The sequence below is a fragment of the Macrobrachium rosenbergii genome, chromosome 2 (assembly GCF_040412425.1).
Source record: "Macrobrachium rosenbergii isolate ZJJX-2024 chromosome 2, ASM4041242v1, whole genome shotgun sequence".
Classification (NCBI taxonomy): Eukaryota; Metazoa; Arthropoda; class Malacostraca; order Decapoda; family Palaemonidae; genus Macrobrachium; species Macrobrachium rosenbergii.
In genome coordinates this window covers 43345513-43363343 of record NC_089742.1, presented here as the reverse complement: position 1 = coordinate 43363343, position 17831 = coordinate 43345513, and the positions used below count along the sequence as shown (strand labels likewise).

Here is a 17831-nt window from a genome sequence, read left to right as displayed (position 1 = left end):
AGCGAACCAAGTGAGTCAAGACTCCGAGAGAAATTGGAAAATGGAAAGGAGGAGGAGGAGGAGGAGGAGGAGGAGGAGGAGGAGGAGGAGGAGGAGGAGGAGGAGGAGGAGGAGGAAATAAAAAGGCATGACAAAAATGGCAATGATAATAAGCTGAAGGAAAAACTGGTCGATAAGATAAAATTATCATGAAAAGTAAACACTCAAAAATGGACGGTAAGACGAACTTCTTTTGAAAAGTAAACACTTCCAACAAACTGAAGAACGAATGCATGACGAATATCCGCAAGACGGAGAGACTGTAGCGCATTATATACACGAAAGGGCCTTGACACTCAGGAGGAGTAAGTGCTGTATACGGTTGGAAGTGATGTGCTGCCAGTGAGGCTGCTGTTATTTTGTTATTTTCTTTCAAACAGGGTGTTCATCTTTTTTTATGGGCTTTAAACACAAGTGTCAGAGGCAGTTCTGTTTCTGAAGAAGGTAATTGTGTGTATATATATATATATATATATATATATATATATATATATATATATATATATATATGTGTGTGTGTGTGTGTGTGTGTGTGTGTGTGTGTGTGTGTGTGTGAGTGCGTGAATTTAGAAATGTGATTTATATACAATGTGAGAACACTGAAACTCAAGATGTTACTGACAAGGAAGATAGTGTGTCTAAATTTAAATTTACATACTGATCTGTGCTTTTATTTTATAATTTCTTTTGGTGATAAAAAATCATCTTATATCATTTCATAAGAATTAATAAGTATGAGCTCAGCGAAACTCATTAAATAATTTGTTATAAAACATTAAAGTATAAAATGATGAAAAGACATACACTCACCGATGGCACTACTCAAGTTTCCAATAAACAGGATGAGAGAGAGAGAGAGAGAGAGAGAGAGAGAGAGAGAGAGAGAGAGAGAGAGAGAGAGAGAGAGAGAGAGAGAAAATTACGTACAGCAGTAAACAAACCAACCCCGCCAATGAGCTGCCATCAGCAACTAGGAGATGCACCACCTCATCACAGGAACAATAATATAAAACCACGAGGTGGGGGATGCCCCTATGCCCCTCCGCCTACCCTCAGTACCCTCTTAAAATATCAACATGTTTAAGTAAAGACGGCCGGCCCACCCAACACCACCTGACCTCCCAAGCCTTATTAGGAGAAGAAAGGTCAAAGTTTCATCGAAGACCCTCCCTTCATCGGCTCGTGTCTTATATTTCTCTCTCTCTCTCTCTCTCTCTCTCTCTCTCTCTCTCTCTCTCTCTCTCTCTCCAAGATGAATGCATTCCTCTGTATCATGTACATTCATTCACCCACCCGTTTCTCTCTCTCTCCCTCAGACGTTAGAGACGATTTTACATATATACTATATATATATATATATATATATATATATATGATTTTTACTTATAAGTGTGAATCATAACTGATAAATACACACACACACAAACACGCCCCCTCCAAGCTTACCATACACAAGTCATCATCATCGTCATCATCATCTCTCTCTCCCTCTCTCTCTCTCTTTGTTGTCTTCCTGTTTTAAGTCTTTCTATTGTTCCCCGTTCCCTTTTCTCCAATTACGTCAAGAAACGTGATTTTTACTGGTTCCTTTCCCTGATTTTTCTCGTAGATAATGATTCCTTGTTTATGTCGCCAACGCACTCCTGAAGACATTTCTGAATCATTGTTGTGCAGTGTATCTGCTTATTTTCATAGTTAAATAGCAAGTACACTGTATATTAAGTGGGAAACTTATCGCTGTTCAACATTTGAGATTTATATTTTTTCTCAGAAAACCTGTAAGGGCCCTTTCCATATCCCTGAAGTATTATGCTAATTTAGCTCTCTCTGTTCTTTACTCACCCCCTTTCTCTCTCTTTTCCAAAAGCCATCCAGTAGTGTTTTATCTCTGTTCTCAGCCCTACCTTTTACTCATACTCTGATGATCAAGAGGAAGAATCTCTCTCTCTCTCTCTCTCTCTCTCTCTCTCTCTCTCTCTCTCTCTCTCTCTCTCTCTACGTCTTCCCTTAAGAGGATAATAATCTTCCTTTGTTTATGGTTATACAGTTGGTCCCAACATTATATCATGCAGTTTGTACCCTAACGGCGAGGACGTCACATAGTATTTCAAGCTTTTATGGCATATGTTTTTTTTTTATTTTAGTCTATTGTTGACCGAAATAAATTTTTGATTAGTCCTCTTTCATCTCTCAGTTTACTGTTAAGAGAAATAAATTTTTGATTAGTTGTCTCATTACGAATCTTCATTAGATATTCTAATTCTGTTCTTGGGTCTTTTTTTTTATTCATTTTCTGATGATGAAGCTCCTCTCTCTCTCTCTCTCTCTCTCTCTCTCTCTCTCTCTCTCTCTCTGTCTAAACCTTAAAGGTATATTATTCATATAATATTTACTCAACCTACCCTCTCCCTTCATAAATCATTTACCTGACCCTCAATTTTCTGAAAAATTATCGTTTTCCCCGACGTCTACGGTCCATAATAATCAGTTGTAATTCGTACACATTTCGGTATTTAATCAACTGACCGTTCTGTCGCAGATTAAAGGCACCGAACGAAGCGATGAGCAAATGAGCGAAATGCTGGAACGCTCCTCTCCACCACCAACAATAACTGTTTCTATTAACAGTATATCGTTAACACCCGCTGATGCATATCTGCGAAGCGATGTGCCGATAAAACAATGATTGCATTGGTTCTGTTGATATTGCAGGCGATAACGAAGCTTCATTGCGTGTATTGATGAAGCCATTACTGTATTAATCTCTATTGAAGACGCATTTGTACGAAGGGACATCTGTGTGTGCGTGTGTTCTGCTTGTGCCCGTGTGTGCTTGCGTTTGTGTTTATTCATCAGATTGCCGTTGAACATCGGTCATTAGTCAACGTTTCCGTTACACACTATCTTGTTGATATGTTGAACCTAGCTGTGACCCATGTCTCCTAGGGTCTGTGGCAAGTTTCAATAACGGTCTTGAGATTTTATCGTTTGGCAACAGCTGGAATTCGTTTTAGTGGTCACCCATCCAGAAGCCGACCACAACCGACACCGATGAATTTCAATGATCGTGATAGAAGCGGTGTAAGGAGCACGTCACACTGCCTGGCAAACAAAGGAAAACAAAAGGCAGCGAAACTGCAGTACTCTGAGCAGACGATTATATAATTAATTAAGGCTGCCGAATGCGAATATAGTCGAGACAGAATCGCCCACTGGAATATTCGGTATTAATATTAAACGAACATCGTGATGATAAAAGCCACTTAGTGCGACCAATTTAGCTGCTAATCATTAACACATGAGAGACCCAATGCGAAGGCCGTTCACCCAATCGTCAACGTCTATGTTTGAAACGCTTTTGTTGTCGTTTTGAAGTTTTTAAGCTCTGCATGAATGTTACCCGCAGAAAATACATAGAAGGTGTAAATGCATGAATGATGGAGTACTGTATACGATAACACAAGGGAACAAATAAAATAAAACGGGACAAATACACATGTAAATATTAGCACTAAATAAAATACTGGAGTTAATACAGATTGTATGTAATAAATGAGCCGAAGAAGGTTGGTCAAGCGTAGACAAACACACTCAGGGTAACATTAACTTCCAGTCGAGAATCCCACAGTTCACTTAATGATCTCCGACCTTTCGACCCTACGTAAATCTGTGTGTGATTATCTTGCCAGCCTCCTCTGGAGGAAATATGATGTATTATCTCCAATAGCATTAGAAACCTTATTCCTACTCTGTTTTCGTTTCTTAAAGTGCTTGTGGGTGTAAGTCTATAAGTGCAAATGGAGCACAATAAGGTCCATTTAGCCAACTTATGAACAGGTGAAGATGCAAGTAAATATTATGACAATTCTATCATAATCCTTCTGTCGCCTTCATCATGTATCATCAGGTTTTCTCGGGTATAAAATTTGTATTGCGTGTTGGCAAGTCCCGCCCTAGGGAAGGTACGAACCGTCCAGACAGTTTGGACCAAGGCGCTTTCCTTCTGCATACTTCCATAGGGACCAAAGGTGAGAGACTGACCGCAGGATGACAACAGCAAGTCCAATCGCGAAGTTTATTACCCGTGGACTGTCGCTGTTACAGGGAAAAATATTTGCATACACACCACGTTCTATTATTATTGCTATTATTAAAAAAAAAAAAAGTACAGGTATTCACATGGAAAAAGTGACAGACCATCAACTTTAAGGCTAGCCTCCACACAACAAAAATGCTGAACGCAGAGAAAACACAGGGTACAGAACTGCAAATAAACAAGAGAAGTAAATTAAAATTCATATATTTTTCAAAATAAAACTGCCCTTTATTTCTTTGAGGATTAAAGACACGTATCTTCAATAAAGATTCATGTCTTTGTTTTCAGTTAGCCGCATGATGAAATTATCATTTCGTGTATACGACACCCTGTATTGTCTCTCGAATAAAGGATTCTATCCTTATTCCGGGAACGAAGTATTGTTTCAATTCTTCCATCAGTTCTAATTTAACTAATTCTACGAAATGCACAAATCCAAACTTAATTTTCCGGGTAAATTTCAGTACAGTTTACGTATTTTGATTTCATTGCTAAAGTAAACAATTTAGTCTCTTCTTTTAATGAAAAACTATATATTAATGCCTCGGACGCTACACTTCTTTTATGGTGCGAGCTTTGCTCCTTTGCGTTGCAGAGAAGGTAATTTGTGACATAAGCTATTTTTACGACCTCAGTCAGCGCAGTTCTTATTGAACATGACCTCCCTTAGTGAGAGACATTTCTGCTATTTGAGAGAGAGAGAGAGAGAGAGAGAGAGAGGTACTTCTGCTGCTACTTCTACGAGAGAGAGAGAGAGAGAGAGAGAGAGAGAGAGAGAGAGAGAGAGAGAGAGGTACTTCTGCTGCTACTTCTACGACAGAGAGAGAGAGAGAGAGAATATACAAAGGACTCACACACACATCAACCCGACTGTAAAATGGCCATCGCTGTTGTGCTATTTCCCAAAAGAGACAGACAAACACAGACTGAGACAGACAGACAGACGGGCAAACGGAGAGGAAAAAGATCGATGCGGGGCCCATGAGAGAAAAGGTCTCTTTTTAAAAAGTCAGCATCGCAGTCGTTTCAACTCTCCAGCGTCCCGGATGAAACAAATGGCTCATGGCAGGCAGAAGCTTGATTGCCTCATATTCAGTCAAAATTTCCAATTATTCGTAATCTTTTCATTCCTTTTTTAATTTGGAACTTTCCCTTGAGAGGAAAAACATTTCATGTGAAATATTTCGGAAAAACAAACCTGCGTCGCTCGCGTTTGAGAGAGAGAGAGAGAGAGAGAGAGAGAGAGTTTAAGTTTCCCATTAACGGAAGGGAATCCCCAAAAATTGTAGCAAAAACAAAAATACACACACACACAAACAAACATCGCATTCCAATCACCGAGAGCGAGAGGAGACAGCGAAGAAAGAGAGAGAGAGAGAGAGAGAGAGAGAGAGAGAGAGAGAGAGAGAGGTGGGTGGGGAATGTTCATTTCAAGTATTGTCCAGAAATGAAGAATACAACGAGGAACTTCCGTAATCCATAAAATAGGAGTAGACTACGTAAAGGGACACAATCCCGGTTTTAATTATCGAAATGCAGAGAGCGTATCTATTCAAAGCCCTCACCTATATATAGCGGACCGCCTATATATAGCGGACCATGAATCCGTAGCGGACACTGGATAAAAGAAACGACCCGTTTCTTTGACGTTAATATGACGGTGCGGAGCGATAATCGAATGACGAAAAATGGAATGGTTGCAGCCCTACGTCAGCGATTAGTAATAATCGCAAATTTATAATCAGTCCACTATTTCTGACGATCCGCGGGAGTGGTCCGCTAATCCAGATGCGACAGAGACGCGCAATCATACTTTTGCTCTCATGCTGTTACTCTCCTCTCCGAGAAGAGAGAAGATGGTGGAGGAGGAGGAGGAGGAGGAGGAGGAGCTGGTAAGACAACGGTAACGGGAAATGTTGGGAAGGAGGGCGGGTGGGGTAAGGGTAGATGACAGGTAGGGGTGGACTGAGGAGGAGGGAGAGAGGGGGGTGGTTTAATAGCCGACGGAAGGGGGGAAAGGGGATGGCGGTGGGTGTAGCTACGGGAATGAATGGCTTTAAATGAGCAATAATCGATGGGGAGGAGGCAAAAGAGAGATGAGGAGAAAATATGGATTACGTCAAACAAGGGGGAAAAAAAAGAAGAAAATTAATACAGAGCGACGACTGCACTGCGTTTCATCTTCTGGACAGCGAATGGATGAGCAGCTTCATTTCTGCCTGTGTAGAAATGTGACGGCGTTTCTTTGAATTTGCATGAACATGCGTCGGTCTGATAAATTTACATACATATTAATACGCGAATGGATTCGAGTCCGGACTTTCTCGCAGTGATTTCAAGACTTCCTTCGGGTCGGATACTATAAGACTCTTATATATAAACATGTATAGGTTCCTATGTATACGCATGTAACTTAGGTCTTGTAGTCTTTGTATCTAATTTCATTGACACTTTTTCAGTGACCTGGAACAGAAAATTCTTGTCCGTGGAGTTTTTAATGAGCCTTGACCTATCATGCCTGGTGTGCCGCAGGGCAGTGTTCTGGGACCTTTACTAGTGAAAGGAATCTTTAGAGTGAAAATAAGACAATACAGTATGCAAGTGATCAACTTTAGCTATATTTATCTGTTTTGTCCTAGCGCAAAAATGAAGTGACTGCTATCCTTAACAGAAATTTAGAAAAGGATCAGTAAATGGAGTAGTCAGATGAAGATGAGGCTGCACCCCACCATACCTGATGTTTTATTGATTACCTGATCTTTTCCGTTGTTTCACCGTGCAATTGTAACAATCATTTCTGATTCTAATGCATTCAGAAAGCTATATGTTGTTCAGGAGACTTACTGTATCAATTTGGATTTCGTTCTACAATTGATGGAAAACTGTTTTCCTTATAGGCTGTTTAACAGCTCCCCGTAGATATCCTCTACCGCTTTCCTATTCTACAATCTTTCACAATTTATATCTCAGTTCCGACCTTGCACCAGTACATTTAATGCCTGTGCGTTTGATATTTAGTGCATGCTACTCGTTTTTGCACAGTATCAGCAATTATATTCTGCTGAGGAACTACCTAAGATCTTCCATCTCCTATATTGAAAAACTGTGGACTGAATGGTCTTTCTTGCACTGACACTGATGCTGATACACATTATGTCTTTCTGACATAGTTTATGAATATGTCGGTTGGAGCTTATCTCATTAGTTATTCTGCTCTCTGCTTATTTGCTACAGATGATGATGTTCTAATGTCAGGAGAGGGTATAACGCTATTTTGTAAACCTTGCACTCCTGCCGTAGCGTTTTACTTTCTCCACACTTGTTTTTGTGTTTATGAGTGATATATATATATATATATATATATATATATATATATATATATATATATATATATATATATATATGAATGTCTTTTACTGTAATACCACAGTATAATATGAAGATAAAAAGGCCCACAAAACACTATTTAAACGTTGCAACTATATATTACGAACGCTTCCTTCTGTTCACAGTGAACAGGCACACAGAAGGAAGAGCTCGTAATATATGGTTGCAAATTCAAATAGTTTTTCATGGGCCTTTTATCTTCATATATATATATATATATATATATATATATATATATATATATATATATATACATATATATATATATATATATATATATACATACATATATATATATATATATATATATATATATATATATATATATATATATATATATATATATATATATATAGTGTGCGGCAGTGGTCAAGAAGGATAAAAAAATGGCACCACGCTAGAAACTTCAAACAATACCACGAGCTGAGAATCGGAAATATCACAGCACCTGGCGCCACCCACTCTAATAGAAAAAAATGCGTATGATTGAACACAATTTTTATATGTATATCCGTACTCAAGTCATTACCTCAGCACACTCGTACCCACTTTATATGGAATGGAGAGAGAGAGAGAAGGGGTGGGGGGGGATATACAGTATGTATTTTCAGAATGGTTGCAACGCCTTGTGGCTGTTTTTGTGTTGGCGGAAACGGCACCTAGATTTCCTCGCCTGAGAGTCTATGTGAGATTTCCGTGATCATAAGTCTATGGAAGGGTAACAATTATGACGTCAAGTGTAGTTGCTACATCTGTAGCTCTTCCTGTGTGAAACAGCGTTCCCTTTAATTTCTTTGTTGTTTATAAAGAACGAGGAACACTTTACTTCAGTGTGCGAATAATTACTGTTGTCTATGATGTGTGTGTGTATGTGTGTGTGTGTATATATATATATATATATATATATATATATATATATATATATATATATATATATATATATATGAGTATATATATATATATATATATATATATATATATATATATATATATATATATATATATATATATATATATATATATATATATATATATATATATATGTATATATATATATATATATATATATATATATATATATATAATATAGTGTATATGTCTTTTCATATATAATCCATGCTTTATAAACACACACACACATACATACATACATATATATACTTTTATATATATAATATAAACACATAAATATATATAACTATAATATTTGTTTATTCTTACTGGCTCAAAAACTTTCTTTGATAAGTAAATGCTGAGATAAAAAGTAATATCCCCAAAACTTAAATTAGGCTATTAGTGCAAATAATCTAACCAAGATTTTCATAAAGAGCACTTGAAACAATGCAGGTCAAAAGTCTTCGTACGCACTAAATTATTATTCTCATACTTCTCAACATTAACATATTCTCTAAAGCACGTAAATTTTTATTTCGTGACCACGGAAAGAAGTTAAAGAAGTAAATAATTAAATTCACAAATTCATAAAAAAACTGTGAAAATGAAATGTCATGCAAGATAAATACTGTAAATCGAAATTGATGAGCAATGCACGCATGTGCTACGCCAGTAAACAGCATCTGTTTTATCCTCTGGCTCTCTCTCTCTCTCTCTCTCTCTCTTTTTTATAACTCCTGTGTCTTTTCACGCAGGATCGTCTTCTTAGCAAAAACCTCTCCTTTTTCCTATCTCCCGCAGGATCACACAGACTCCCAAAAGAGAAACACCACGTGATTTCTATTAGCCATCTGGGATCAGAATTTTGTCATGTCTCTCCACTTGAACCTCAAACTTTTGCTTCCTTTTGAGGAGAAAATACTCAGGGTGCAAGGACGAGCGATGTACCTATTTATTTTTATTACAGCACACACACATTTATGTATGTGTATGTATGTATATGTGTGTGTTTATATATATATATATATATATATATATATATATATATATATATATATATATATATATATATATATATATATATATATATATATATATATATACAGTATATTGTTAATGGCCCCACCTAAAAGTGAGACACCGGAATTTGATCCTCAGGAAAGGAACCATCTCCCAAAATTCAATGGTGATATTTATTCACATGAGGTGGGTCGCAGCTAGAATTGAGAAGCATGGAAGCATGGAGATAGTAACCTCATTCCAATGAGAATGAATAAACTCCGAAACCACTCCCTTACAGGGAAAACGAAATTATGAAAAAAAAAAGTACTGCTTATTGTACGTGCGTGTTGACATGTCTGTATGTGTACAGTTGATTAATTCCTTATTTGCAAAGACATGAACTGACATGAACTACAATAAGGTCGACGACGGAACCACTCACTGAAAGAAGTGCGTGAAAGGTTAATAAAAAATGCAATTTGTGTCCCACCAGGACACCAATTAACTTCCCTTAATGTTGTCAAGAAGGAAGTCGGATCCAGATGAATACGAATTTACGACGTAGGACGCGACCTCCGCTGGTCACGCTCTTGGGTACATGTGCGCACGCAATCAAAATAAAATGAAAAAAAAAAAAAAAATCACCACATGAAACCACACGAAGTTTATATTTAGCCGAAGAAGCAGGCGCTTTATTTTACATTTTAGATTTCCTGTGACTCAGTCTCCGTCTTTGCTCGGAATTCTGTGAGTAACATTGCGCGCGTGTGTGTGTGTGCATATATATATATATATATATATATATATATATATATATATATATATATATATATATATATATATATATATATATATATATATATATATATATACACATACACACACACACGCACGCACAAATACATATATAAATTAATTGTATAATTTAAAATATTCTCTCTCTCTCTCTCTCTCTCTCTCTCTCTCTCTCTCTCTCTCTCTGCCCCCCACCTTCTTCCACTCTTCATGAACCTCAGAACGACTTACCTCGATCCCTTCCGTGAGCATCCACTCTGAAATTCGTATGACCGGTCTCCCCATCGACGAGCTGACCCAATCCCCCCGACAGCCAGCCTCCGTGACCTGTACCGTCGTAGGTCAGGTCACGCAAGTTCTCGTCCCCGCCCCGCATGTCCCCATCCATCATGGAGTAGGAGACGACGCCGTCTGGGAACACCAGGGAGAGAGAAAGAGGGTGACTGACTGTGTGGGAATTCTAAAGGCCATTAATAGTAATACAAAACAGAATGCTAATGATCCAATAATAATAGTACTAATATCAAGGACATGATAATAATGCAGTGATAATAATGACAACAATAATTATTCTAAGAATGATTAAAATGAGCAAAAGAATGTATTTTGGAATTCCGGTTACTAAGAATACTCGAGATAAATTTAACGTTAAGATTCCTGCTTGGCAGAGAAAATACTAAACTATACTAAATAGCAAAGAGTGAACACTACAACTTGAATTTATATCAAATACCGTGGCCGGAGTGGAAAGCTTTGCTCCCAAGATATTATCCGCCATTGTTTACGCACAGCACTCTTAAAATCTTTCTCATACCAAACTCAAAACTAAACGTTAAAGATAACCGCAATACTTGGAAATTCATATAATAAATAATCAGATTTGCTGACGCAATTCACCTCTTAAACTAAGTCAGGCTTCTGAAATTATTCATACTTGTACAGCCAACGTTCGAGATTGCGCATAAATAATGCAAATAAAAAAGCCCGTATTAAGCTTTAATCTTTTAGATTTTCATGAAAACATTGCACTGGTTTTAGGAAGACGGGCGAACGGATGGATAAATAGAAGCAGTCGATGTGAGCAAATAGAGGAGGAAGAGAGAGTTGTAGTAGAGGGAAAGGAGATATGAGAGCCAGGGTAGAGGTAGACAAAAAATTTGAGGAGAAATATGGAGGGAGGAGAGTGTGAGATGTAGGAGCTTGAATGAAATGGGGGAGGAAAGGAAAGAGTTAGAGGTGAAAATTAAATGATATACATTGAAGAAGGAACAAAAAGAGAATGACAAGGGGAAGAAGGAGGAAGAATTTATTAAATAGGAGGAAAAAGAATAGCAGGCACCAAGAGAGCAACAGCCACTGAAATGAGAACACACAGAAGAACAAAGATAAGAAATGGATACGAAAAGAAAGCTCGCCCAAGAGAGACGAAGAAGAAGAACACGCGAAAAGGAAAGAGAATTTCAGAATTCCATTACGGACCGCTATTCTAAGAATACTGAGGAAGCTACTAACGGGCGAGAGAATGACCAGAAATAGAATTAGCATTAAAATGAGAGGAAGATGAAGTCGGCTCCCTTTCGCCTCACACTAAAAAGGAATCCATCCTTGCGGGTTTATATTCCGCTTCAAATTTTATGTGAAAACTGCGAGTCTCTTTCGGAGACAAAATAAATATTATTATTTTCTTTATTTATACATAAAGGGGTGGTGGCTCTAGTATGAGCCTTCTGGTTGTCTGCCAATGTTGTGGGATGAGGTCGCTAGACTCGCGCTGGACTAGACTCCAAGCTGACTGTGACTCTCTGCAGCCAGTTAACTTCTATGTACGAAATTCACTACTGAAGTCAGCAGAGGTATTATTATTATTATTATTATTATTATTACCTGTGTAAGGGCATCCGAAGAGCTCCACTCTCATGCAGACCGTTCTGGGATGATCGCTGTACGGAACGAATCTCACTCTGGTCGCTATGACTGGTGGACTCAGCAGGGAAGTTTGCGCCAAGTAGGTGTTGGTATTTCCTTCCAGCAACTGCGGGGAAAAAGATAAAATGCTTATTAGACCAAATACGAGCGAGAAAAGTTCACTGTTTAATGCAGTTACTCAATAAAAAAAAATGCCATTCTTATCATTTTTATAGTCTTTGTTATTTTTACTATAATCATCATTATAATTCATGATGATAGTCACATGAATAGCCATCATTAACTCGACGACGGTGTATACGTCATAGTTATGTCATAAATATTATTACATTATTATTGCTTTAATTGTCACTGTATCTTCGTCTATGCTGTATCTGTCTTCTGTACTTATGTGAAGCCCCTACGCTGAAATAAAATTCACATTAATAGATAATCTATAAAAAAGGAGATGTGTTACATGCAATCAGAGGTGTGTAATTCAAGTTGCCTTGTAGGAGTGTGGGATGAGAGTCAAGGAGATCTGTGGTTTATTCAGGGACAAAGGATGCACCGAAGAAAAGAAGAATAAATATAAATAAAGGTTGTGGCATGAAGCACAAGCGATGTACCTTCAGGTTAATTTGGCATCCTGGAAATAGGGTAGGAAGAGAAGAAAAATAGAAGACACAATAAAAGATACAAAAAGAATGCAGATATAGCAATTCTAGTTTATTCAGATGAAACGGAAAATAAAACTAGAAGAAACTGTTCGCAAAAATAAAAGAGGAAATAAAATACGTTATCAAAAACGAACTCCAAGACACCGAAATCGACGAAGCAACAACTTAAAATATCTTTTTCTTCTTCAATTTAACTCGACGGTAACAAGACGTCTGACAAAAATGGCAATAACAAATCAGTGGAAACCAGAAACTCCCAAGAGGCGAATTTAATGACCTCAGCTTCAATTCAAGGTCGGACAAATATTCTTCTATCAATAAGACGACAAAGGAGCGAATAAAAGCCTAAACAAATCGAACCAGGAAAGGGAAAAAGGAATTATACCTAATATAACCTTGCAGTGTCTTTCAGCTATTGTCTCAGTGAGGACGGCAGCCAAAAACCAAGAATGATTGACAGCTGTTTGTTCGTCATTCCATCGCAATTCGTCTTCTCATGCGAAATGGACTCCTGTCCATGATAAAGTATCATTACAACATTTACCTAAGAACTTGATGAGGGGCTACCGGCTCCGTCGTAAATAATTCATCCATAAAAGGTACATGGATATGTTACTCTGTATTACAATACAATGTTACTTTTTCCGGTATATTTTAATGGCCGTCCTTGATACACACGAACAGATACACACACACACACACACACACACACACACACACACACACACACACATATATATATATATATATATATATATATATATATATATATATTATTTATATAATATATATATATATATACACGAGCGTGTGTGCACATATATGTATACGTGCTCAAAATGTTACTTAACTTTAGGCATTGTGTTCCTACACATTGCATGGAAAACATAAATATACATGCACAAAGAAGATTAGCGTTGGATGGCCCAACATTGATCAGGAAATTGCTGTACTGTAAAGAAAAGCCCAAGGACGCCATAAATTCCGTTGGCAGCTGATTTTAGTAATTGCTATCCTAGTTCGTTACTCTTCCTGGATCTTGCATTAAAATCAGCCCGAGAGAGAGAGAGAGAGTGTAAAAGCCTCTCAATAATGAAGGACTTGATTGTACTGGATTTTTTGTATATGTGTATATGCAAATTATATATATAAATACACACACACACACATATATATATATATAACATGAATATATTCATAAAATTTTATTATATATATATATATATATATATATATATATATATATATATATATATATATATATATATATATATGCTGCGCGTGTATTTTTAATAACCACAATGACCTTGACTTCTCGACTTCCTCGAATACAAATGAAGGAACTCTCAACTTCCTTGGCAGGATTAGACCTCACGCATGCACGAGATATTCCAGGGGCGACACACTAACGCTTGTATTGATAATTGCAATCAAAACTAAATAAAGTGTGAGGAAGTCGAGAAGTTAAGACGTCATTGCAGTTACTAGAAAATAATAAATATATCTAGTAAAACTAACATTAGATCCAGACATATATATATATATATATATATATATATATATATATATATATATATATATATATATATATATATATATATATATATATATGTGTGTGTGTGTGTGTGTGTGTGTGTGTGTGTGTGTGCGTGTTTAAGGAAAATTGCATATCCTACATAAAGACACTTGTGTCTCTGAACCTTGTCTCTTACATATGTATAAACGTTCATATAAACACCACGTTACTCTGTTTCGCTTAAACAACAAAATTATTTCAAAATTAAGTTTTTCATTCTTTGGAACTCGATGCCATTCCAACTTATGTGATCTGCCTGGAAAACTTGCCTCAATAAAACTTTTGTTTGTGAGTTTTAAACCAAATATGATTTTTGATATTGAGATGCCAGTCTCATGAGACAAATTCATTCCTATTCCTTTCTTCTTTTCCTTTTTTCTACGTATGTGGGTATTCTCTTCTATACAGAAGCATGCTGTGCTGGTTAATGGCCTTTCGGCCTGTTTTATAATAATAATAATAATAATAATAATAATAATAATAATAATAATGTCATCTGTTATCTCAAGTCTCCCTCGTAAAAACAACCCGTTGTTTGATGTCATGGTTTAATGACTGTACAATATACCAGAGTATCATCCTTTAGACCCTCTAGCGTAGGCAAGCGATCCTTTATGCGTAGATATGTGATCTTTACCTTCTTTATATACCCTGTAAGTATACCTTTGTTACATTTTATTGCCTTTGGGTGTAGATTAGTGACCTCTGCTTCCTTTGAGAGTTGGGAATAGTGACCTTTTACTTTCCCATCAAGGTATGGAGTCTCTCTCTCTCTCCCTTTTTTATTACCACACAGTACAGAGTGTTTCTCAATTCCTGTTAAATCCCTTGACTGAGGCAATGCCTGTCTTTGAATGAAATATAGCCTTGGGCGTGTTCCCTTTCCAATTTACACACTTCTCGGAGCCTGCGTAGGCCGTCAACCATTGAAGCGAAGTTCTTGTCAAGGTGAAGCATTACACGTTTTTTGTATCTGGTGCTTCTTATATCGGCCCTGGTGCTTTCTAACAGGTTTTGTGGATTTCCTAACATTGCAACGCCCGTTTTCTGTTGTTAATCAGTGGTAGTTCTTTTTTTGTACCACTTATTTACTCGTAAGCAATTCTTACTCGTGATCTTGGCTTGCATCCATTTCCGCAAGACATCATCATTAATTTCATAGTTGTTATAATTGATTTGGCACGTTTTTCGTTTCGTTCTTTTATAATTCTGTTCATATATATATATATATATATATATATATATATATATGCTATATATATATATATATATATATATATATATATATATATGTGTGTGTGTGTGTGTGTGTGTGTGTGTTTATTTACATATAATCTTTATTTTCTCTTTTTTCCACATATAAGTAACCTATTCCATCTACAGTAAGTTAGATTTGCAAGTTAATATCACTTTAGCTTGCTCCACACGAGTGACTGCACGTACAATAATAATAATAATAATAATAATAATAATAATAATTAATAATAATAATAATAATAATAATTAACGAACATACCTCTTCGCCTCTGCCGTTGGTGTAAGTGACCCAGTGCTTCATGCCAGGCCTCCAGAGCTGAAGCTTATAGTACCTCGTGAATTCCTGCCCTTGGCCATTCCCGAAGCGACCCTGGACCTCGACCTTGGTGATGATGTGGACACTGCCGAGGTTGACCTCCAGGAACTCCTTGCCCTCCCGGTACACCATCTCCCGAGGGCACCATGCCCCTCCTCCGAGGTCCATGTGAGCCCTGCGTGAAGGAATTGGATAAATATGGAGTCGTGCCTGAACGAGGATGGAAGACGTGGCTGTTTGCTTTGTTAATTATCATGAGTTAAACAGACACGATAATAATAGGATGGGTACGAAGTGAATACGTCATTTATGGTCAATGGACGATAAAAAGGAACAAATGGAAAAAGCACCGACAATATTCCGAGGTATATACGAGTGCTACACTATAAAAGAAAGCAAATTCAAAATCCTCAATATTGAAAGGTATATACTGTAGAAACGAAAAAAAATATATAAATAGTTTCCCCGTGAATTTAGATATATTATTGATGGAAGAACAAATAGCACATATGTGTATACAAATATAATTTGTCCTTTATTTTGTTCGTGAGTTATCCAAACTGTTCTCCTCTTCCTGGCTCACGCTTATTTGTTTATGTACCAATTTACCCGCATGTTCAAATATCTTTACTTATCGACGATTTTACGCTTTACTTTCTCACATAAAGTCGTTATAGCTTGAAGAAACTTGCTCTGAAAGTAAATAGGCTTTCAGGCTATTTACTCCTTCTTTAATGAAAAGGCAACAGGTGCATATACAAAGTCTAAATCAAGGAAACTTTTGCATAAGAGACGGGCAACAGCCGTAAGAAGCTCGCCTGAATGAAGTCTCTAATCCCTCGGGGTTCATACAATAAGTCTCTCAGGCTCAGTTACGAAAAGGAACACTGAGACTGGCAGAATTCAATTGTAGGATTCATAAGCGGAAAAACAAAAGAAATGATCCTTTCAGCAATCCACGGGTCTTTGAATTCTTGGCATCTTTGAATTCTTGGCATCCCTGAATTCTTGGAAAAAGAACGTTCAAGATATTTGTTTTCTAACTTCGTCACTCATGAAGAAAATCCTGGATACCTAAACGAGAGGTTAAGTCATAATTTCAGCTCCTTCATGTTAACTATTTTAAGCCACCTAATATCTGAATTTCAAAGTATTCAGCTTTAAAATCTAAAGAGCTCTGTACCACAAATGTTATGAATTTTAAACTATTTAGTACGATGAAGATTTTTCAATGATTTAGATTGTACATTTTGAGGATTGTTAACTAGTAACATTGAAACCATTCAATTGCTAATTTTTTAAAAAAGCTGGGAATTAAATAACTCATAGCAATTCATATGTTGAAATACTCACTGAAATTACAATGACTTTCATGAAAGAGCTACAGACAAAAATAAATCAATCAATCAATAAATAAATAAAAATAAATGGCTAAATAAAATAAAGAAATAAAGCATGTATACAGAAATAAAAAATAAAGAAAAAAATTTGAAACAAAAGAATAAACTCAGATAAAGATATTGCTGAGTCACCTCCTGACGCCAAAGAAATACAAGAATCAGATAGCGAAAAGTAAAGGGCTGGAATTATCTACAGTTTAGAAGGGTTCTCTCTTTTTCGTTCTTTAATTGCAGCAAACCCAATGATGACATTTCTTTTCTACTTTTATTCCTCTTTTTCCGCGAGGTTCGTTCTCTTTGGCCTCCTTGTCCTTAGAGATGTTTGCGTTTGTTCGTTTTCTTGATGTTATCGAGTTTGGCCTTCGTTTCATTTAATTATATATATATATATATATATATATATATATATATATATATATATATATATATATATATATATATATAATATACAAACATGTATATATAACATATATATTATATATAT

General features: G+C 36.5%; 2 protein-coding genes across 2 annotated transcripts in view; one reads left to right on the top strand and one right to left on the bottom strand.

The window, feature by feature from the left end:
* Positions 1-17831, top strand: part of LOC136842879 (uncharacterized) — a 465824-nt gene that overhangs the window by 261301 nt on the left and 186692 nt on the right. The window lies entirely within an intron of this gene.
* The window catches only part of LOC136845892 (discoidin domain-containing receptor 2-like), a 176129-nt gene that overhangs the window by 16064 nt on the left and 142234 nt on the right, over positions 1-17831 (bottom strand). Inside the window, exons 4-6 of the mRNA XM_067116341.1 lie at positions 15891-16122; positions 12098-12245; positions 10445-10624 (exon numbers count right to left, since the gene is read on the bottom strand). Coding sequence (XP_066972442.1) covers positions 10445-10624; positions 12098-12245; positions 15891-16122 — 560 coding nt within the window. The remainder of the gene's footprint in view (positions 1-10444; positions 10625-12097; positions 12246-15890; positions 16123-17831) is intronic.